This window comes from Trachurus japonicus, chromosome 23 (assembly GCF_045865225.1).
Source record: "Trachurus japonicus isolate A0001 chromosome 23, Traja_1.0".
Taxonomy (NCBI): domain Eukaryota; kingdom Metazoa; phylum Chordata; class Actinopteri; order Carangiformes; family Carangidae; genus Trachurus; species Trachurus japonicus.
The window spans coordinates 19,753,964-19,775,994 of NC_140929.1; the positions used below are offsets into that span (position 1 = coordinate 19,753,964).

At 41.8% G+C, this 22,031-nt stretch overlaps 1 protein-coding gene and 1 long non-coding RNA gene across 2 annotated transcripts in view; both read right to left on the reverse strand.

The window, feature by feature from the left end:
- Nucleotides 1-1,393: 1,393 nt before the first annotated feature.
- Nucleotides 1,394-2,958, reverse strand: LOC146962877 (fish-egg lectin-like). The gene is made up of 5 exons (XM_085769373.1): nucleotides 2,828-2,958; nucleotides 2,467-2,703; nucleotides 2,092-2,312; nucleotides 1,874-1,998; nucleotides 1,394-1,565 (listed from the first exon to the last, which is right to left on the reverse strand). Exons 1-5 carry the CDS (start codon nucleotides 2,880-2,882, stop codon nucleotides 1,424-1,426), a joined length of 780 nt encoding a protein of 259 aa, XP_085625499.1. The 5' UTR covers nucleotides 2,883-2,958; the 3' UTR covers nucleotides 1,394-1,423.
- A 5,001-nt stretch (nucleotides 2,959-7,959) lies between these two features.
- The window catches only part of LOC146962878 (uncharacterized), a 46,632-nt gene continuing 32,560 nt past the window's right edge, over nucleotides 7,960-22,031 (reverse strand). The window contains exon 3 of the long non-coding RNA XR_015035097.1: nucleotides 7,960-8,007. This is a non-coding gene — a long non-coding RNA (uncharacterized LOC146962878). The remainder of the gene's footprint in view (nucleotides 8,008-22,031) is intronic.

Genomic DNA, 22,031 nt, shown 5'->3' on the forward strand with positions numbered 1-22,031 from the left:
TTTTAGCCTGGGTACAGACACACAGTAAGTGCCAGACCTCCACCCAATAGCGACACAGGAGCTCTGACAGGATTATTAACAAAATGTACTAAAGCAGTTAACATGACAGAAATTGAAATAAAAGTTAAAATAAAAAGTGGTTGTTGTAATGTTTCCCATAACCGAAAAATACATTTCAATTGCTGAGAGAAATGTTTCATGTTCTTTTAACACTTTGATGTTACCAGTGACAGCTTTTGTTCAGCTCTCACCCAATTTCTTCTTTTCTGTTTATTTTTCAGAATTTTCCTCATTTCCATACAGTGAGCATCAAATTTGACTGTCCATAATGTCTTATCGGACATAATGGATGATTTAGGACACCATTAAATAAATATGATACAAAGCATTGGTAAGAACCAATATTATTATTTATTCCAAGGACATATCAAGACATAAACAGTCATGACATGAAACAATCAGAGTTAGTAGCAGTAGTAGGCTACAGATGTTAATCATTACAAAGACTTTCAGTTTAAAACATACAAAGTATTATATTGTCTATAATGTCAAGTGGCTTTTGCTATTTTGTTTTGTATTTGTTTTTACCCTTTACTTGAGTTTAAAAGTACAAATAGGCTTTAAAATGACGGTACTGTATGATTACTGACATTAAGGATAAATTGATTAAATTAAGATCAGGAAGTATGTGACACTGAAGCAGCACAAATAACTTTGTTGTTCTCATTCAATTGCAGGATTGGTGAAACATAAAGAATCCCAAAACTAAAGGGAATGCACAATTTTCACACGTTAACATGTTCACAAGAATCAACAAAGTGTAACTTTTCCTTCGCTATACTTTAAAGGAGCTAGTTGTAAGTTTTTGTTATTGCTACATGAAATTGGCATTCACAGCCTCAACCATTTCTGTGTTTACATGGAATTACTGTAAGGTAAGGACATGCATCATTGTAAAATGTCATCTTCAGATTAAACAGTCAATTGTGGAAATAAGATAATTGGGCCAGAGCTACTTTGTTAGCATGCTAATCTCAAGTCCAGTGTGGTAAGTGAATAGCTATACGTCAATGTCAGCCATACAGTGAGAGCAGTAACTAGCTTACAAATAGCTCCTATAACTCCTTCATATTTACAGCAGCACAATTATAATACAATTTACTAATATAGTAGAAATGATGTCATCTAGCAAACTGTCAGTTTTGTAAAAGTGATCATAACATATGAATGAGTTTCTTCTTGCAGAATTTTCCCAATTCCCATATACAAATTTATGAAATAAACATAAGCTGAATAAGAAGTTACACCAGAGCTTTCACACAGAGAAAAATAATTGATCACTGATTATTTGTAAGTCATGTGCAAGTGATAATCCAATGAAGGACTGGAAAATACAGTGATGACAATCAAGACGGTCTAGAGATTAGTGTGTGCACCGCATCAGTGTACCTGAGGTGGTCACAACCCAGAGGCGGCCCAGGTCGTACGCCACGTGGCGAGCAGTCAAGCAGATTGGGACGTTCCGCCAAGTTGTGCCATAGGGTCGACTGCTGGAGATGCCAAGTCTGTTGAGAGAGAAGTCATCATTTGTTTTTATCGGCAGAAGTGTTGCTCAAGACTTCTGAAGATTTCTCTTTGAGGTTATTTTGGCTTTTTCATTGTGCATAAAGTTTATGTACATTTATTTATGATCAGACATTTACTCTAATTGGAAACAACACTTCAGATTCACACTTAAACACTTGAGGTACAAGCTGTAAAGATGAATTCGTCAATGAGGAATTATAGTTTTTATGATTACTTTTCAATTTTGCTTACCATTAAGTGCATGAAAATAGACATGTGGGTGTCAATGCTAGACAGTAAGGCTTACCTTTGGTACACCTGGCCACTTCTATTCACTCCAAAAACACTTCCGTCGGTCCCCACTTCAATCATTGTCATGGTTTGCCCTGACACGTATGACCAGCCACTTGCGCTACAGGTTGATGTCATTCTCTGTCATAGAAGCATATGCATGGTGTTACTGCTGTGATCCATAGGTGAAGAAAGTTGCTGACATGAAATATCACTGATGTCTCAGATCCAAACCTGTGTGGCGTAGACCCGGTAACTGGTGTCGACTCCCCAGCAGCCGTTGTTGGGGCTACAGCTGAGGTACCTCAGCCTCCTTCCCAGGTAACTCCAGGACAGGGAGCCCACTCCCTTGTAGGCCAAAGCAGTGGTCTCTCTCAGACAGTAGCCGTAAATGCTAGATGTTACTCCAGCTACCTGACCATCACCACCAGCATCCACCTGCTGCAGACTCGTACCTGAAGAACACATCGACACAAGGCATTTCGTCTTCAATTACAGTGCTGCCCTAGCATTGTTGTATTATACAGTTAACTAAATGAAATCAGTGATGAGAGGCAGATAAGTCCACATAGACTGGATATTTGTTCATGTGGAGATAACAATAGTTACCGCTGGACTGTAGCATGTTGCCTCCTACACTCTTGTACACTCGGTTTGAGGTGCTGACCCCCCACAGTCCAGCTGGTCCAACCGAGATATGCTTGACGAAGAAAGAGCCAAGAAGGTACCACCTTGATCCAATTAGGACATACGGCCGATTGGACGTGGTTGTTGCAACCACTTTTCCGAGTCCAGCATCAATCTGCTTGATACCACTCAGCCTTGGTCCCTGTCTGCAGTTCCATGCTGTGAAGACAAATCCACAGTCATTATGTGAGAGGAAACAACAATGTCATTCATTTCATCATTATACTATATCATATACTTTAAAAATCTATTCTGTAATAAAAAGCATCTAACAGTGACTTACCATGACTACCAGCCAGGTAACACAGCACCAGCATGAAGGCTGCAACAGCTTTCATCTTGTCTCTGTGATTGTGAGTCTTGATGGTGTTGCAGAATGAACCTCAGGATGTGTTCGAGCCACTGTCTTACATCCCATCATGGGTCGCTTATATACACACTGGACCTGTGCTCAATTCCAACACAAACTGGTTCTGCTAGCTGTTCTGGGAAGCTAGGGGAAATGTTTTCATTCCACACATCTTTTCAAAAAAGAAAAAACTACCTGGTGTGACAACTTTTAGCAATTCGTACTGCCAAAGATATTTAAACCAAAACAAGTGATGAACTCAGAGGCTGTGACTGCAGGACAACCCTGATTGGATATCTGTCCTCATGGTGACATGCCAGTATCATACGTATCATACATCTGTGAAGCCACCAGTCTTGTTTGCTGGCTCAAACCTAGGAATGGACATTCATACTGTCTCTATAATAAATGAGAAATATTTTAAATACTGATAAGCAATTTCTGGTTCTTGTTTGTTAAATGATGATATGATAGATGAAGAGATTTCTACAAATGCATATAAAACTAGTCCCAGCTTATTAACCTAGTTCAGCATGACAAAAGGGGAACAGGTAGCCTTGTTCTGCATCTGGGAAGCAAAGATGGAATTTGGGTATTTTGTTTAGTTTACCTGTATTTACCTGTACTGATACCTGTATTGATAAGAGACGTTGAGGTGTTGGGCTGTTTAAAACTGTTTTGTATGTGCACATGTTGCATATTGTATGTGTGCATAATCTGTTCAAAAGTAGTTAGGGAGGATATTCCTTGCTGTTATGTCACTTTCATTTTGAATCGTGGACATCCTTTGACTGTAAAAGGTAGGGTTGAGCTAATGACCCATGCAGGATGGTATGTTTTGTACAATAGAATGCTTTGTCTCTGTAATAACTGGAACAAGTCTGGTAGAATTCAGAGTTGTCGGGAAATACATCGCAGTAAATCCTCCCTGTTTTCACAAAACATTTCTTTGGTTGGTAGAGCAGCCGCCCCATTTGTTGAGGCTACAGTCCTCACTATAGGTTTGAATCCTGCATCAAGTGGCCCTTTCCTGCATGTCATTCCCTCCTCTCTGCCTCTGCAAATCCTGTCTCTCTCTTGACTGTGCTTTCCTTAAAAAAAAAAGGAACTGGATTCTAGTGGGAGTCTACTTTCCATATTTGGAGGAGATGCGGGGGTTCGCCGGCCGAGAACCTGCACACTGAACTCGAAGCAACCAGCTAACGGTACTAAAACAATAATAAAACTACTAAAACGGCTGTGGTCAGTGACCTTGACCATTGGCCTCTGACCACTGTTATCATATCAATTAATTATTCAATGGAATGTCACATCAAGGTTTGTGTGATGCTGACATCTCACAGTCATGCAGCTTTAGCTTCAGACTGTTAGCATGACATCATGAAGCCATCAGTTTCAGATCTCTTTACAGGGATCTCACTGCAAGATAAATCAGATGGGAACCTTGAAGTCACCTGCAGGCAGGGTTTTCAAAGTTATTTCGCTTGGCTTGTAGCCACAGACAATAACAACAGACAGGTGCAGTTACCAGCATTTGTGAACAAGAGTTCATAAATTACTGTAGGCAGTAAGGCCTCGGTTTCCTCATTCCTCTTCCAACTGAATGCCACATCAAGGTTTTACAGGGACTCGTCAAGCGTACAAATACCTGGTCAATCCTTTCTTCATCGGTTTGCCTCAGATTTCTCGACAAACCTTTCCTTCTTCCCCTCATCAAAGCACCTTCTACTGTAACTACAGCCTTCTCTCAGGTCGTCCCCATTCTCATCCCACCATCCTTCCCTCCCTTCCTCCATCCCTCTCTATTTGACCAGTGCATCCCCTCCCAGGTCTCCTCCAAAGTATTACTTTTGTTGCATTAACTTATGTTGCACAGAATACAGCTCCTAAACTCTTGTTTCATTCCACATAAACATCCTCTTACAGCTTCGTGAGGTCATGGTTATTATATGCCCTACCGGGGTTGTCAAGGTCCAGACTCCCAAGCTTCAAAATGCAAATACATCTCTATTGTGGTGCTGCAAGTATCTGCTCAAGGTGTATCTCAGTCAGACCCAGGCACCAAATGGACCTGAACTAAAAACTATAAGTTATTCAGAATATTACATGTTAAAGATTGATCCTTAGGTGATTGGGAGACTGCAAAGACATACCTTGATAATGTTGAAACGTGTTACATTTTATTGTGCATTTGGTGTTTTTTATTGTCACACTTCATTTCCTGTCAGTAAGGACGATGATGGATAAGATCTGATGCCAGCACAGAGCTCTTCCTAGGAAAAGAATCACACATTTCTGGCCATGGGTCACCTGTTATTATAGATAAAACCTTGTTATACTTCACACATACACAGATTGTTTTTCTCTCTTTCCTGTTGACCATGGCAACCCTGTGTTCATACTGTCAAAACAACAAAGACAACAAAGTCAACAAAGAAATGCAGGCTTACAGAAAGTGTAGTCTGAGCGTGTCCAACTGGGCGGGGCTTGAGGCAGAGCTGAGAGTGGTAACTGCTTTGACATCAAAGTTACAGAAGTCCTGATGGATCGCTGTAAGACTCATTCTGAATACAGGCTGTGTGCTTTCTCAGTGGCTGATCTTATTTTATATGAGGCCTTAAAAGTTACAAAATTACTGAGACTGTAGGGATGTGAAGTGACATATCAACAAAGAAAAATTACACTTATTCAAATTTTAATTATTGTTATTATTACATTTTTCCAAAAGGTCTCTGTGTATTAATTATTTAACCCCTTTAATTATTGTGAAGGTTATAATAAAGGCAATATAATTAAATTAATTGAAACCACTATGGACTTGAGTGTGTCAGTGCTGCACTTCATTCCTCTTGGACTGTATTGTTGTTTTGTTGTTTGCTGTGCTAAAAAGCACACATATTTCAGATTTTGGAATATATCTTGATATTTGGGAGGCACTTTTGCACTTTTAATATTTCTATGCTCAAACTGATGAAATAATAATAGGTTGTTTTTTTTAACCTCCCTACACGCACACACACACACACTCGCGCATGACTCTCTCTGAATGCTGTGGAACTGGACCTGTTGATTTCACCAAAACAGATAGACAGCTGATTCCACCGAAGTGTAACACGGAACAATTCTCAATCAAAACTCAATAGTTCGTATCAGCCTTTCCAAAATTAAAACCACAAGAACATCAGTGTAACAATTACAATCTATTGGATTAGACAGTGTGTAATAACATAAACAAGGTAGCATTTCACATTATATTATATAATGGGGTTATATGTTATGTTATTGAATGTGCTGTGCACAATAACATGTACACTGCAATATTTGTCCATCCATGGATATTCTAATTCATCCAGGTCATCATTATGTCTAGGCAACAAACTGAATCAAAGGCAAATGGACCTGTATTTGTCTAGGAAGACGTTTCGCCTCTTATCCAAGGGGCTTCACAACGAATCGGTCTGACTAGACAACGATTCAATTTGTTGCCCAGAGACTGCAGTATTTCCACATTGTGTGGAAAACTGGTGGATGCTTGCATGCAGACATGTTGCTGTTCAAATGAAATATGAATTTATTATCCATTCCTAATCATACTATTATAGCTAACATCAACATAGAACCGATAATATTTCCAGGTTGTGTGATACTGACATGATCTGTGAACAGGGTTCCCATTGCAAGGTAAATCAGGAGGGAATCTTGAAGTCACCTGCAGGCAGAACTTTTTAAAGTTTAGTTGCCTCGTAGCTACAGGCAGTAACAACAGACAGCTGCAGTTTCTCAACACTTTAACAAGAGTTTGTAAATTATTGTTTAGCCAGCTTTCCCCAACACTGAAACACATTTTCAGTGTTGTCATCCAGTGCATTTGATGTCATTGCAATTTTGGACTACTCACACTTACACTACTCATTTCCACCAGTTGTGGTTAGTTGGCTCTTGTTTACACAGGGTAACTTAATACAGTTACTGTAAAGGTCCCGTGTGTAATAATTGGCAAGGTTTATTGGCAGAATCTGGATATGCTACCCATGAATATATTTGTATAATATAATTCTTTTTTTATACAAACATATAGCAAGCTTGCTGTAGAGAGTGTCGCCATCTTGCACCGCCATGTTTGTACAGTAGCCCGAATGGAAAATCCAGCCAACCAGAGAGCATGTTTCGCGTTCATAAATGAACCAACGAAGAAGAAGGCAGAAGGAAAGAAGGAGGAGGAAACAGCAGACATGTCGTAAAATGGTTTAGACCTTCACCTCATCGCTCCATGCTCCTGAAATACTCTCAGTCATCACAGTCATGGTAAACAAGTTTTTTTGTCCTTGAAGGCCACCGCTACTTTGCCAACAGGAAGGGATAGTGCGAGCAAGCGCTGCAAACTAGAATCTGAACGCTGGATGTGACGGTTTTCCCCCCATTTTATACAGTTTACCTTTAAGCTCCTTGTTGTGTGCTTAGTGGCTACTTTCAATTGGCGAATCAGTCTGCTGCCTGAGCGCATGATGAGACAAAACCTTTAATGACAACACCTGCTCTGCATGATGGGTGACATTAAAATGTAGTGGTATTTTTTAGCACTGTATCTACTTTCAAGTTAAGGTGTTTTTTGCTTTGACTTTCTACAATGCAGTAAATGTTGACTGCACAATGCACTGGGCCACTGGGTGGGAAGTCTCAGATAAACATGAAAGCTCCATTAATGGCTTTTCTCGCTTAGTGGAAATAGAAGAATCTGGAACAACTGCAGTTTCTCTACCTGGTGAAAGAAAAACAAGAAGACAAAGAGAGGAAGATGAAGGAATGAAAGTAAAGGACGTGAACCTTTAACAGCCGTTCACTCGTTGAGTGAGAGCACTGGAATGTCAGAGGATTTTAATTGGTTTAATTTCTGGGAACTAGTCTAGTTACATACAGAGCGGTGAAGAGACTCACCTCCACACCCATACTTGTTGTGGTACTACTGGTTCAACCCAGTCGCCAGCAGGAAACGTTCACCATGGACTATTCTGCAAACTACAGAAAAGTCCATGGTGAACGTTTCATGCTGGCGACTGGGTTGACTGGTTGCACTACAGTTTTTAAACATGACGGCACAAAGGACACAGCCTTCCCTGCACAACAAAGCAACAAAATAAAGAGAGTACAAATAAAAGGAGTTGGGTTACAAAACATTTGCAAATGATTGCTAGCCTACAGTGCTTTGCTGTGCATTACTGTATGTTTCACCCTGAACATCTGGATGAATGTGGGTGCTCTAACAAATAAATGACAGTGAGTGGAGAGGGGGCCAGACACCCTGCCAACTGGACACTGGAGGCTGCAGCCTGGCACAACGCAGGCTAGACAATGAGACAGGACACCATGGGCTGAGGCACCTCAGAGCTGGGGGGTGCAGAGGATTGACATACAATACACATAGGCTGGAGGATGGCCTGTTGCTGCCCAGCCAGAGCATGAGTTGGAAGTTGTGGCCCAGCCAGAGAGGGACAAGTGTCACCAAGTGGCAACACATTGGGGGCAGGGCAGGTGGTGATTTGACAGAAGGGATTTTCAATAAAGCAGGAAAACTCTATTGTACTCCCCCTTTAATATGCATGAACTGACTGACAGGAGTCATATCACACATATTTTACACATTAAAAAAACAAACACTTGCACGACTGACCTTTTCTGTCCACACAGAGCTGTTGAACCATCTGACAATCATCAAGCATCACAGAAAAAACTGTATAAATAAATACACCACCAGCAGAAGAAACACACACTCATACATTGGTAAGGTGTGGAGGAAATAAAGTTTCTTGGTAAACAGTGCCTTGAATTACAGCTCCATTTGTGTCCTCGCTCTCAACTTGATAGGTAATATCACAAAAGTGTATAAATGTGGATTATTAATGATGGAAATACACAAAAAATGTGCATATAATATCAAACAGACACTAATAATGACACATGAGGAGCTTGGATTTCCAGATCTTACTTTCTCTTTCTCCTTTCATGAGTCTTGTTGTCATATCTCTTTGTCAGCGCAGCTCAGGACACATGGTTGAAGGTCAAAGGCACCTTCTACACTTTGAAGCCCCAGAGGACGCCACTGTCCTCGGGGACAGGTGCTGACAGAGGTGCTTATGTGATTTGAGGCTCCACAAAGCCTCTGGGACCCCTGCTGGGCCTTCATCCAACAGCCATGAAACTGATGACTCTGTCTGCTCACTGACATGGGAGGTCACCTATCACATCACATGACACTTTTATAGCTAACAGTCAGTTTCACGAAATGATGATATGCAACAGGTGAAGTATTAATTTGTTGTCATGTTTCTTGTTTTATTTGACCAAGTGGTAGCCAGGGCCTAGTAGTATATAGTCTGATCCATGTGTCCCATTTCACTGGTGGTGTGGCGTTCAGGTTCAGCTCCTGAAGACAGAGGAAACGAACAGGAGGCAGAGTAAGCTGTAATTTCCTCTTGGGACTACGTGTGCACTATATATGATGTGATGTGGGTCATCATGAAAAGGGCACAGTTTGTGTTTCTGTCAGCTCAAGGTCTGCTTGGATAATCTCACCTTGAGGAGCCATAACTTGCTATGAACACTTTATCTGTTGACAGAGCAGTGTGTAGTTATGGAAATGCTGCTGAAGCAGACAAACAGTTCACTGGCCACCATCGAACCATAAAACGTGAGCAGCATTTCACTGCAGACATCAGAGTACCTGAGCCTCCTTAGGACAAACTTAAGACAAACAGGCTTTGTCTCTATGGCATCCATATTCATGGTCCAGTCCAGTTCACAGTTTAGGTGAACACCTGTACACCAACTCTAGTCCTTCATTTGTTTGCTTAGAGACTGAAGGGTGGACCGAGACCTTCTTGTGGCTCCATTCACTGAAGCTTCTTCCTGCCCATTCCTAATGCACATCACATTAGCTCTGTCAGAAGGTATGGAAACAAAGAGGAATACAACTATTGGACAACTATGACCATGTTGTGTTTAAGGTAACTATGACCACAGCAAAAGGTCAAGTGACATTGTTAAGAGACAGTTCACATTGGGAGGACTTGATGATGGATGAATATGAAATAAGAGAGGTGAAAGTAACAGTTTACATTGTTTCTATTATCAGAGTCAACCATGTTGTTTGTAAAGGTGGTTTATTAATTGAATCTTTTAGTCCTAATTATGACCATCTTTATACAAACTAATCTAACCATGACTGTTCCTGCAGTAACCATGGTATCGATTAGGGATGCAACGGTTCTGGGTAAAATACCGAACCGTTCGGTACGGCCTGCGCGGTGCAATACGCTCTTGGACCGCGGTATTTCAGATTCAGCGTCCATCAGCTCTTCCTGCTTTACAGGCAGCTGTGCCGTGTATGTGTGTGCCTGGCCGTTTAAGGCGAAAGCCCGCCCCCGCGAGTTGATGTCCAATCACTGTTGAGCCTCCACACACTCACAGTGACTCCCCCCCTGCAACTGAAAGTGCAGCAGCTCAGCCCAGCCCCCCTGTAATCCTCTCAGCAGGCACGCCGATTTTTCCCAGTGACCACCCGTGGTACTGCAACAAAAAATCCCATGGGGCCCAAAAAGGATTTTTCCCATAGACCGCCATAGTAAAAGAGAAGCCTGTAAAACTGTTCACAGGACACCTCCAGCTGTAACCTCCGTTAATTACTAATCTTTGTATTCCATATTTTTAAGTCATGGACTTTTTATCCGTCAAAATGTTTTCTAACGGCCAGAAAAGCCACAGAAAAGTCTCTTTTCTGGCCGTGACGTCACGGCTGTGTCCGTGCACCAGCAGTGCGCGGTCGTGTGTGTCTCGGGACCGAGGATGCCTGAAACTAATGAGACGCTGTCCGGTGCTAAAATCACTCAGAAAAGTGGAAAACACGGCTCAAAGGTGAGTTTTTGTTTGTTCACATCAACTTCATGATATTTAATGTCTGTTATTAGTCTCTTGTCAACTCGTATTCTTAAACGTAACGTTTTAATTGATGAGATCGCCTCGTAATGACTGCATTTACTGACGTGAAACCGGACTGTTTTACATTACTGCTCCTGTAAAACTCATATTTTTCAGTAATTTTAGCTTGATAAGTCATTTATGCTGTCTGTGTGTGTCTGTGTGTGTCAAATGATGTCTGTATGTGTCTGTGTGTGTGTGTGTGTGTGTGTGTGTGTGTGTGTGTGTGTGTGTGTGTGTGTGTGTGTCAACAGTGTCTCATCGCGGCTGATGTTCAACACCTGTTGCTCCGTTCACAACGTCCACGTTAATTTATTTTACGGCTTAATAATGCCACGGTGGTAAAATGTAGGAACCGAGACTTCTCCAGACTCCTCCATGGTCGGTGTGTGTCGTGTGTGTGTCCTGACGGTGCAGCTGCTCCCCGTCTTCACCGGGGCCGGAGGAAGAACCGTGGACGTCCTCCTCCTCATCCTCCTCCTCCTCACCGTCGTCAGTGTGTGTTTGTTCAGTGTCAGTAGCTAAATGATCACTTAAACTCATAATCATATTATTAAATTGTTCGGAAAAAAACAAACATGCTTGTGACTTTTTTCTGCTTCTACCAAATCCAACATCAACTGTGTCTGGGGCATCGTGTTTAATTAAAATGTCTGGTTCTGTAACAGCTGTATTTAGTGGACACTGATATTCTGCGTGTTGTGGAAATATTGTAAGGTTAAACTGTTGAATTACAAAGAGTCTCATCCACCTGAAGGCTTAATGATGATGATGATGATGAAACTATGAACACAGCCAGTACAGACAATTATTAAAAGGAAGATGCATTTGCCAAAGAGCTCTAACTTTCTTTAATCACAGTGTGGTTGATAAAAACAAAACACGTGTGACTAAGTTTATAATACCTCCACCAACATCCTGTAACAACTGGTGAACTTTGCAGCAAAAGGTAAGAGTAAAGCCTCATTACATTATTTGAGGTGTTCTGTGGTCATCTCTGTCATGTTTAACAAAAATACAGTTAATTATGATTTATTTTCCATTGTGATTTAAGCTTACAGGTTCGGACTAACTTGTTTTCAGTGTAACATCGTATATTAATTAACTGTCAAAACGATTTAACGATCATATAAACGACCGTAGTAAACCTACGATCGGCCGTCTTACATTTTAAATCATTATCTTTGTTTTAAAGTCCGTGTGAGTCCTGTAAAAGTCTTATTACTCATTCCTTAAATCCACAACTAACACATACATGAACGCGCAGCGCCAAAACTAGAACGGCGGTTGCTCGTTCTCATTGCCCCAGGGCATGATGGGAGACCGCAGAGCATCATGGGGGGTGACTCAACTGCGCATGCTCTATGGGCCCGATAACGCGGAAGTAAACCCGGAAGTCAGAAACTTTTTCGGCGTATGCGCCAGGCGAGCAACTTTCATTGAAATGAACGGCGGCCATTTTCCGGTCCGGTATCCAGTTAATATAATACATCCATGGCTCAGCCTCACACACAGAAGAGGGGGGGAAAAAAAACAAAAACAAACAGGCGGCGGCATGAGCGGTCGCTGATCGCAATCGCGGGGAAAATTAATTAGTTATTAGCGCGATTTAGCACATTTAGCTTTTATTAGAGTTCCAGCAGGACTCTGTCCATGCACACTGCATGTGTGTGGTCGCGTGTCCGCGTGCCCGCGTGTCCGCGCGCGATAGAGAGACCGAGGTCGAGCAGGAGTTGACTGACAGGGATGAGAGGTAGTGAAAGGCTGTTTAAAAAAAACACAATAGACTAACTCCTTCTTTCCCAGTGAGAGACTGTGGCTGCAGCATAGTGACGTCTTCCATGACAGCAATATAGCGCCATCTCTGTTTGAAAGTGGCTTCAGAGTGTTCACCTACTGAAAGACTAAAGGAGTGTGCAGAGGGAGGAGCTAGGGGCTGTTCACAGACAGTTCAGGTGTGTGTGTGTGTGTGTGTGTGTGTGTGTGTGTGTGTGTGTGTGTGTGAGTGAGAGAGATAGAGAGAGAGGAGAGCTATATTATAAATATTATAAATTATAAACATTATTTTGGGAGAAAAAAAAGTTCTCTGCACAAAACACATACCGAAACCGTACCGAGAACCGTGGCCAAAAACCAAAGTACGTATTGTACCGTGGGCTACCTGTACCGTTGCACCCCTAGTATCGATGCAGTTGCATGTTTGTCAGCTACCATTACAACTAAGGTGCAGTACCACCACAGGGTTGGGATGCCAGGAGTCATTCACATTGTGATTTTGAGAACTTATTTAGTAGGTAGGTAGCCTATTAAACTGGTCATACATGTATTCGCTTTGCAGTAAATGTCAGAATAGATAATCGACATCTCAGGTAAATGAGCCAACTTCCTGGAGCAATCATTTCTCAGAAATGGATAGTAGCCTAAAAGATGCCAGAACGTTACTCTTTTTTATTTTTATACACCCTTCTACTGGAATGTTGTCTCGGCCCAGCCTGTTTCGTCTGCGGTGTGAACTGGCTCCTCCACAACATTTTGCCACTCAAGCTTCCTGGGATTTCCATCAGTCTATTGGCAGAAACCTGAGAGCAGCATCAGTCTTTGGCCTTGTCCTTTTGTAAGTGTCAGTAAGTTTTTGTGTAAATACATTAACTATAGGAGTGGACCACCATTTTCTTTCAAACCTTTTATTGTACGTAGTTCTTCCTGAATATACTGATTTTCATTTCTCTCACCTGTGGTACTAACGAGTTGTCTCACTTTGCTAATAAATCAGTGTTCCAACTATGGTTTCAACTTACATGACACTGTATCCACAACCTGTGCTCATGTGCATGGGAATTCTGCTGAAAATGTGTAACTATCAGAGTTAGAATAAAGCACTGTTGTTATTCCTCCACATTGGCAACAGGGCTGGGCCAGGTATTACATTTTCAGATTGTACATCTGAGTTTACATCCTGGTTTCATGAACATCAATCAATCAGAAATACCTTCAGAATTCAACTCTTCCAAGTAAAGCTCAATGTGAATTTGCACCACTGACGAAAAGCAAGTCATGCTTACAACGCTGACCTTTGAGGGAACAGAGAGGAGGAAGCTATCCCAGAGTATTAGCCATGTTGCATGACTCACATTTAGTGATATCAGCTCACCAAAGAGGAATGTCTCAGGAACATTTTCGAGACACAAGTCCATATGGTACAGAACAAATCCATCTTTTGAATAAACTGTGTGAAATTATGGTCCCATTAGCAACTGAGCTGTGCTAACGAGCTTGCTAACTGACCGTTGAAAAACTCATTAACTTCAGTCTCAGTACACCACCTCATTTATCTTTGCAAGGGCAAGAGAGCAAGTGAAGCAACAGTGGAGACGAATTTATAATAGAGAATCTGGTTACAAACTGGATGTGAACATTTAGCTGACAGGGAGAGTCTGGGAGGAAATTAAAGGGATAGTTCACCCAAAATTGAAATTGCACTCATTATCTCCTCCCCCTCATGTGGACTAAGGGCTGGGAGAAGTTTCAGAGTCCTCCGTGGCTTCTCTGAGTTACAGGGGGTCTTGGCGTAGCAGTGCATACAACGGTTGCAAATGGATACCAGGAAGAGGACGAGGAGCTTCCGCTACAAACAAGCTTGAAATATAGACTTATTGTATTTTTTTCGGAACAATTTCGCATTTCGGGGCTTCAATTACATACGAGCAGCAGTTCATGTAGCTGCTCAGGCATGATTTCCATGAGTTCTGCATGGTGTCACAAACATAGGTGTTCTGTTGTGGGTCCGCCTCTTGATCATATTTCTAAGTTGTGGTGTTTCTTGCCTGCTTTTCTGTTTGTCTGGTTTTCATCTGCCTGGTCATTTGCCCTGTGTGTTGTAGACTTGTTGTGTAGCAGCTCAAAAGTTGCTAGAAGGACAGTATGAACTGAATGTTGTGAAACATCTTTGTGTTATCTGTCTTGCCTGTAAATTAACCTGTCTGTTCTGCATTCATTGAGCTCTCTTCTGATTGGCTTCAGGGTAATGTATGTGTAAACATTCATAGGAACTACATCCTGCAAGGTTGGATGATAGGGCTTGAGGTGAGTATGGTGACTGTTTTCTTGTGACCTCATGGAGTTACACTCCTAGCTGCAGCTGGTTTCAAGGCTCAGTTTCTGTATCTCTCTGTGCACTGAAGCTTTTCTACTTTCACAGTATTTATACAGACACCAGCTTTAAGAAGACATGGACATCTGGACATCCCTTACAGTATATGGGACTTTTAACAGGAGGATGATGCACTTAGGTTGGTGGTGCTGTCTTTTAACATTGACATCATTTAAATTCAGACAAGGAATCATGGGAGAAACGTTCATGCATACGTTTTTTTATGTCCAAACTAAGACGACAGCTGTGATTACAATAAATAAAGGTGTTCTGGTGGTTTCAGAATGCGTCTCAGTGTAAATCTAAATTACTGTAATAGTCTCTAGGAAATGTCAAATACTTGTTTGATTAAGAGTTAAATCTCCTGCAAGGCGTTAAGGTTGAGTACACAGCACGGAAATGGACAGAAGCACCTTCAGACTGACAGGGGTCATATTTACACATTTAACATGTTTAAGGAAAAAAAAAAGATGATCCCATCTAGCTGAGCTGTTGCACCATCTGGAACCACAAAGCACCATAGGCAGGGTACTGAAGGTCAGGGTAATGGGCTGAAACAAATCCCCTAAATAAATACAAACAACCAGTAGAGAGAAAAAAGCACTCACAGGCTGTTACAGATTCATATTCATTTGAAACACGGCCAAAGAAAAGAGGAAATGAAGTTTAGCTGGCAGCTGCACACATGCATCTGAAATGGTACAGCTCACCATATGATACACCAGCATCCTCCAATGGGCAGCTGACCTTTATTAGTCAGAAGACAGTTCATACCCCCTTAGTCGTTAAAGGGATAGTTCAACATTTTGGCAAATTGGCCCATTGCCATAATCCCTATAGTTTTAGGAGTAGGTTCATTACCTTTAATTCTCGGTGCAAGCTATTTTTTAGAATGAGGTAAATGCAGAGACTGCTTGCTGAAAAACTGCCCGACGGGAACGCGCATCAGCGGTTTTGCATTAATTTACCTCTGTCTCATAACGTTGTGTTATTATCTAGCGTGGTGAATGTGCAGGTTACAACTTGTCCACCAGAGCGTTTTGGAGTTGTTGGACTGTGTATTTGATGAGTTTGATGAGAGAAACCAAGAAATTCCATTAGCCTCCGTAGCGTAGCTCTGAGCAGCTCACGGCTCTGCTCCACCGTTCTAAAAATAGCTTGCACCAACAAATAAAGGTAACAAACCTACTCCTAAACTATAGGGATTATGGCAATGGGCCAATTTGTTGAACTATCCCTTTAACACGCAGGCTCTAATGCATATTATCTAGGTGGGATATGGGCAGCAGCAGCCTACATAAAGTGTCTTTTTGAGAGTTGTGGGGGCTTTATACTGTAACTGTCACTCACTCATCATCATAGACTGTAAATAAAGATGCAGCTAGCCTCTGTGTCACAGGTTTCTCATATATATTGATTAAGATTTTGATTCCAACTTCCTTTTGGATCAAGCACACTCCTTGGCCCTAAATAGCACAGGCACAGTTACACCCTGTTTATTGGTAAACAGCCTCACTTTTTATAGTCTGCTGAGCAGGTATGAGGCATTAGGTGTAAATTCATAAATCCCCCAGAATACTACCCTGCATTTTAATCAGACCATAAGTTATTTGAAGGTGTGCCGTGGAGCTTAAGGGTAAAAGTAACTCACTTCCCAAACACCCATATCAGCCGAAGCCCCGTTTCTCTCTTGGAGCCGGTGGTTAATTCACTCCTCTGACAGAGTGACAGCCCGGTTTAAGAGTGACGGTCGAAGGTGGCGGATACTTTACGCATCGCTAAGCCCCAGAGGATGCCACAGTCCTGAGGGGACAGGGGCTGATGGAGGCGCGTACGTGACTCGAGGCCCAGCGAAAGCCCTTGGGGGACGAGCACAGACCTGTAGACAGCAACGCACTAGAAGCTGCTCACCCACGTGCCACAGGTTTCCAGCCCTCCTCCGACGTCAAACACCATCTATCACAGAGGCAGAGGTCTAACGGTGCTAAGGATGTAACTATGCCCACACACAGCGCTGACTACAGCCTCAGGCCTTATTTCTTAGGTTTCTTTGTCAGCTTATATAACTAATATTGAAATCTATAGTAGCGGGAGAGACAAAGCACAACAGTATAAACTTGAATTGTCAAAGTTATTCTTGTGTTTCCTAAAACTGCTTGACTTTGCCCTTCTAAAATAAAGTTGCAAAGATATTTTGTAATATTAAATGTAAAATGTATGTGGTCAATGATGCACATTTGGATTTTTGTCTGTGATGCTCTGAGCATGTAACATCTGGATCGGTATCATAACTCCTCATAAAAGAATTGCCTCAATCCAAAAATAGTCTCTGCAGAAGTACATGGTACCTATGCAGTATTTCACAGGTAAATGTGTGCAATTTGAAATCACTGTGTTCCTTGAGGGCACAACTTGTCACAGCAACTGGTGTCTGTGGGTTATACTATGTATATGTATCGTTAGCAGCAGATTCCAGCTGTTTATCTGAAAAACACAGGGCACATCTGCCTGGTGCCTTTTTAAAAGTTCAGAGGAAACCAGTGTTTCCTTTTAACATTTAAATGCAGGAGATAAAGTGGAATAAATTGCTGTTTGGCTCCCAAATCTAATCTGCCTATTATCACTTAGTAGACTGTTCCCAAGCGGCGTCTTCCAGCCTGTAGTTTATCCTCTCTGTTCTCTCTGAGATCAAACACAGAGCTGCTGTGAGTTGTGCTTTGCAGCACCTATACTGACGACAGGCGGGTCACCAGGCAGCGCAGGCCGAATGTAAATCGAGCCTTTGAAATGCAGGATGGGAAAGGAGAAGCTTACAAACAGATCAACACTTTGTGTGTGTACAGAAACATAAGGTGTCACACATACTGTCCTGATATCAAGACTGAGGTTGCCATATGTCATCTATGAGGAAATATAGTATTAGCAGCCATCATTTACAACCACAAGAGGTCATCAGTGATTAACACAGGGCTTTTCTATGGAGTTTTTCCTCAGTCGATGTGAGGGTCTAAGGACAGAGGATGTTGTTACGATGCCATGTAAAGCCCTTTGAAAAACGGGCTATACTAATAAAATTGCCTTGCCTTGCCTTGCCTTGCCTTTAAAGGGATAGTTCAGCTTTTTTTGAAGTGGGGTTGTATGAAGTACAAATGGCCATTAAGTATAATATCTGCAGTAGAAAGGTCTCTACTCGCTGTGTGGTGGAGTACTGAGTGAGTTAGTTAGTTCCAGATTTTTAAAAAAAAAAACTCTTTTCTAGCTGATGCATTGTAAATTGTATATATATATATATATTGATGATTGGTGATGGCAATTATTTGTAATCTGTTTTCCTCTCCCTTCATGAAATAAGCCTTCACATGATGTCACATATCAACACAAACACTGTGCACACAGGTGAACTGACTCAGTCGTAATGATATGCAGACTCCTTTAAGCTGTGCCTCACTGCCACTGGCAAAGAGAAGCAGAAGTATTGATCCAAATGTTCTTCAGCCTATATTTATCAAGTAGGACACTTTTACCTTAATTACATTATGTTCATTATTTAAATAGACTTGTTCTTCAGAGCCAAAGTGCTGTCCTTTTCTGAAAACACTCCACAGACTAAAGTTAAATAGCTCTGAAACATTTCACTTTGAAATCCATCTGGTTGATGTGATATGTTTTGAACTCTTCTCTTTTCCCCGGGGGCTGTATTCATATTCAAGCAAAGAGCTGATTTGACATCAACAGACCTCTGTCCAATCATACGCAAAGTTCAGATGAATGACTGGACCTGGTTCGTGCAGAGCAGCTGGAACCAGGAAAAAGTGAAAGAAACACATACAAATTTAACAGTGGTGAAATCCAGACTCACACACCCAACACACACACACACACACACACAGAGCATTTTCTGTCCCTCAATCCGACACTTACACTTACTTCATAGAAGGTCAATACCTAGTCAAGATTCTCCCCACACTCCTCAGAAAGACCTGGCCCAAGACTGATTCACCAGAAGACAAACAGTACTAGCAGATGGAGAGATATAGATATATAAATGGAGAATCTTATATAAAGGCAAAAAATCAGGGAAGCATTTTGAATAGCTTTTTTCGAACCAATCACCATACCAATAAGTATATTGATTTATCTGTTTATTTGCTCATTATATCCTAATGACAACTCCTTATAATTAAGAGAACAAGTTTGTCATGATTTTTTTATAGCAGAAAGCAACAAAAGAAGCTAATTCACACCACAAACAGGTGGTTTTAGGGTCAAATATTTTAATGTTATAAATTATGTTATATTATTACATATGTGACTAAATTTCACAAGAATTTCAATTCTGTTTTTTCACAATCCATGTCCTCATCAGTCTGGCTGTTGGCAGTCTGAGAGAAGTGGACTATTTTGCTGAATGAAGCTCCTCTCAGTCTCAGGTAGGTGTTTATGACTCTGCTGCCTTTTCCAGCGTCATGTTCTCATTTTCATTTACTGCACTCTCTCCTGTAATATCTTGTCAGCTTGTTTTCTCCTCGGTGCCGTGCGCGGTGTGAACTCTGCTGACACAGACTGTCAACTTTACAATACCAGTTCTACTGAATTTGAAAACCAACAACCATCTGTTTACCCTACTGGAGAGATGACAGTAGACACACCACCTCATTTGCCTTTGCAGAGCAACTGAGTGAGTGAGTGAGGCAGAGGAAGAGGCAGAGGAAGAGGCAGAGGCAGAGGAAGAGGAAGAGGGCCCTCCAGTGGTGTGTCAGCTCCAGATGGTGAACAGGTTTTACATGGGAGGCAGAAGCTGTGTTCCACTACATGGCTTTTTCAGGGCAGATTCTTATGAAGATTTCTTACTGACAACCAACATACATGAAAACACATTATTTTAAAGATATTTTGGGGTGGGTTTTTTTTACACTTTATTTGATAGGACAGTGCAAAGAGACAGGAAAGAAGTGAATGACATGAGCTAAGGATCATCTTGGTCGGGAGTCGAACCACCTATCAGTGCTATAGACATATGCCAACATGGGACAGTCCTCTAACCACTCGACCAGTGAGCACCCTGATGACTACATGTTAAAGGGACATTGTGTAACTTCTCCTGTTCTCTATTCACGAAAATCGATTATTTGGTTCTTCAGTCTGTTTTTCATTAACCAGTAATCCCCCCATCAACAAACTGAAGTGTTCCTTTCAGCTCTGAATGAGCCGTTCATATCATTCATATCTCCATGGAGCAGTAAGCTCGGTGCTGCTGCCATGTGGTGTCGCCATGTTTTTACGTTCAGTGGCAGCGTGACGGTAGGTAACCACGGAAACTCAGCAGAGACACCGGAGCTGTCGGCTCAGGTGGAGGTGGCGTCTGTGAAAAGTCACCGTGGTAACCACAGTAACGCAGTGAGGAGGAATGGAGCGTTACACTAGCTGGGTTTCCATCCAAATGTATCGAATTTAAAAGCGGATTTTGTGAAAATGCGCAAAAAGCAAATGCGAATTTATGACCGTTTCCATTCATTATTGTTTTGCGATCAGGAGGAGTGCACCGTGAGATTACGTCATAAGAGAGCGTGAATGTATCCAACAGTTGACACTCAGCTGACACTCAACATCATGGACAATTTACATACTTTCCGGACTATAGACGCACCTGTATAAGCCGCACCAGCTACATTTTTAAAGAAAATACTGTAGGCTACATATAGACCGCACTTGAATATAAGCCGCAGGTTTTCATGTTGTAACATGAGATATTTACACAGAAAGACAGTCGGGAACTGACTGGGACGGGAAGTCCACTCGCTTTTCCGCTGTTTTGGTTACGCTCCTCTACTCCATGTGCATCTGTTGACAACAAAGCCGGCGAAAAATCAATAAATGGAGCGGTGGAAAACGTTACATAACGATGTTACGGTGTGTGTTTGTGTCGTCTTAACTTTGTGTTGCGGTGCAGAGACGAGAGCTGGGAGACCGGGGCGTCGCTGGGTGAAGTCCAGCAGCTTCACCCACAAACTCTGGCTCAATTCACATCATCTGTTTCCATAACAAAAAGTCGCATTTTCCTTTAATCGATACGCTGACAAATCCCCCCCCCCCCCAAAGCATAAAAACTTTTATGCGCATTTACTGCCTTTTTTCGAATTTCTGGCGTTTCCATTCAAGTATTTATTTGCAATTTTTGAAAATGTGAATAAAAAAAGTAGGGTGGAAACGCAACTACTGATGCTGCATTTACGTGCAGTCGGGCAGACGGCCGTCGGTAACAAACCAGATGTCATTTTAGTCACAGAAGTCCAGAGAAAGCCGGTAAAACGTGGGTCAGGTAAACAATATGACATCGCCATGACAACATGTTGCCACGTGTATTGTTTTGCCTGGTGCTGACGGACCACTTGTTTACATAGAGGCTTGTTTATGCCGTTACGTGCAGCGGCTGTCGTCCGTCTGCCGTCTGCCCAATTTCACGTGAATGCAGCATGAAAAATACGGTTGGGTTGCTTGCGATATACAACCACAACACTAGATGGGACTAATTCCTACACAATGTACCTTTAATGTATTAGAAATTATACTTCATTTTTGACACCTAATAGAATTTAACTCTTTTTTAAGTAACATTTTGAATGCAGCACTTATTATTACTGTAAATACTGCATGTGTGAAGTATATTAGGGCATAGTTATTACCCAGAAATCATTACTAAGAGCAGCTCACGGCAGCTGTAATCTCCTGTTAAGCACCCAGACAAGCACAGGGACTTTTCATAGAACCTTGTAATACAGCCTGATCTATATTACAGATTTGTAGTGCACACACACACACACACACACACACACACACACACACACACACACACACACACACACACACACACACACACACACACACACACACACACACACACAGAGAGAGACCAAGTGTGTCAGGGTGCATCACATCTTTAAGTGCACGAGGCTTAAGCTCTTGCTTTGCATGGATCTGACATGAAAAGATGTTTTGCGGCTCCCAGGCTGCTGCTGT

Coding starts and splice junctions, on each gene's coding strand:
- LOC146962877 (XM_085769373.1), bottom strand. CDS start 2,882: ATGAAAGCTGTTGCAGCCTTCATGCTGGTGCTGTGTTACCTGGCTGGT. Junction 2,704..2,827: donor TTACCTGGCTGGTAGTCATG/GTAAGTCACTGT, acceptor TTGTCTTCACAG/CATGGAACTGCAGACAGGGA. Junction 1,566..1,873: donor AGTGGCCAGGTGTACCAAAG/GTAAGCCTTACT, acceptor CTCTCTCAACAG/ACTTGGCATCTCCAGCAGTC.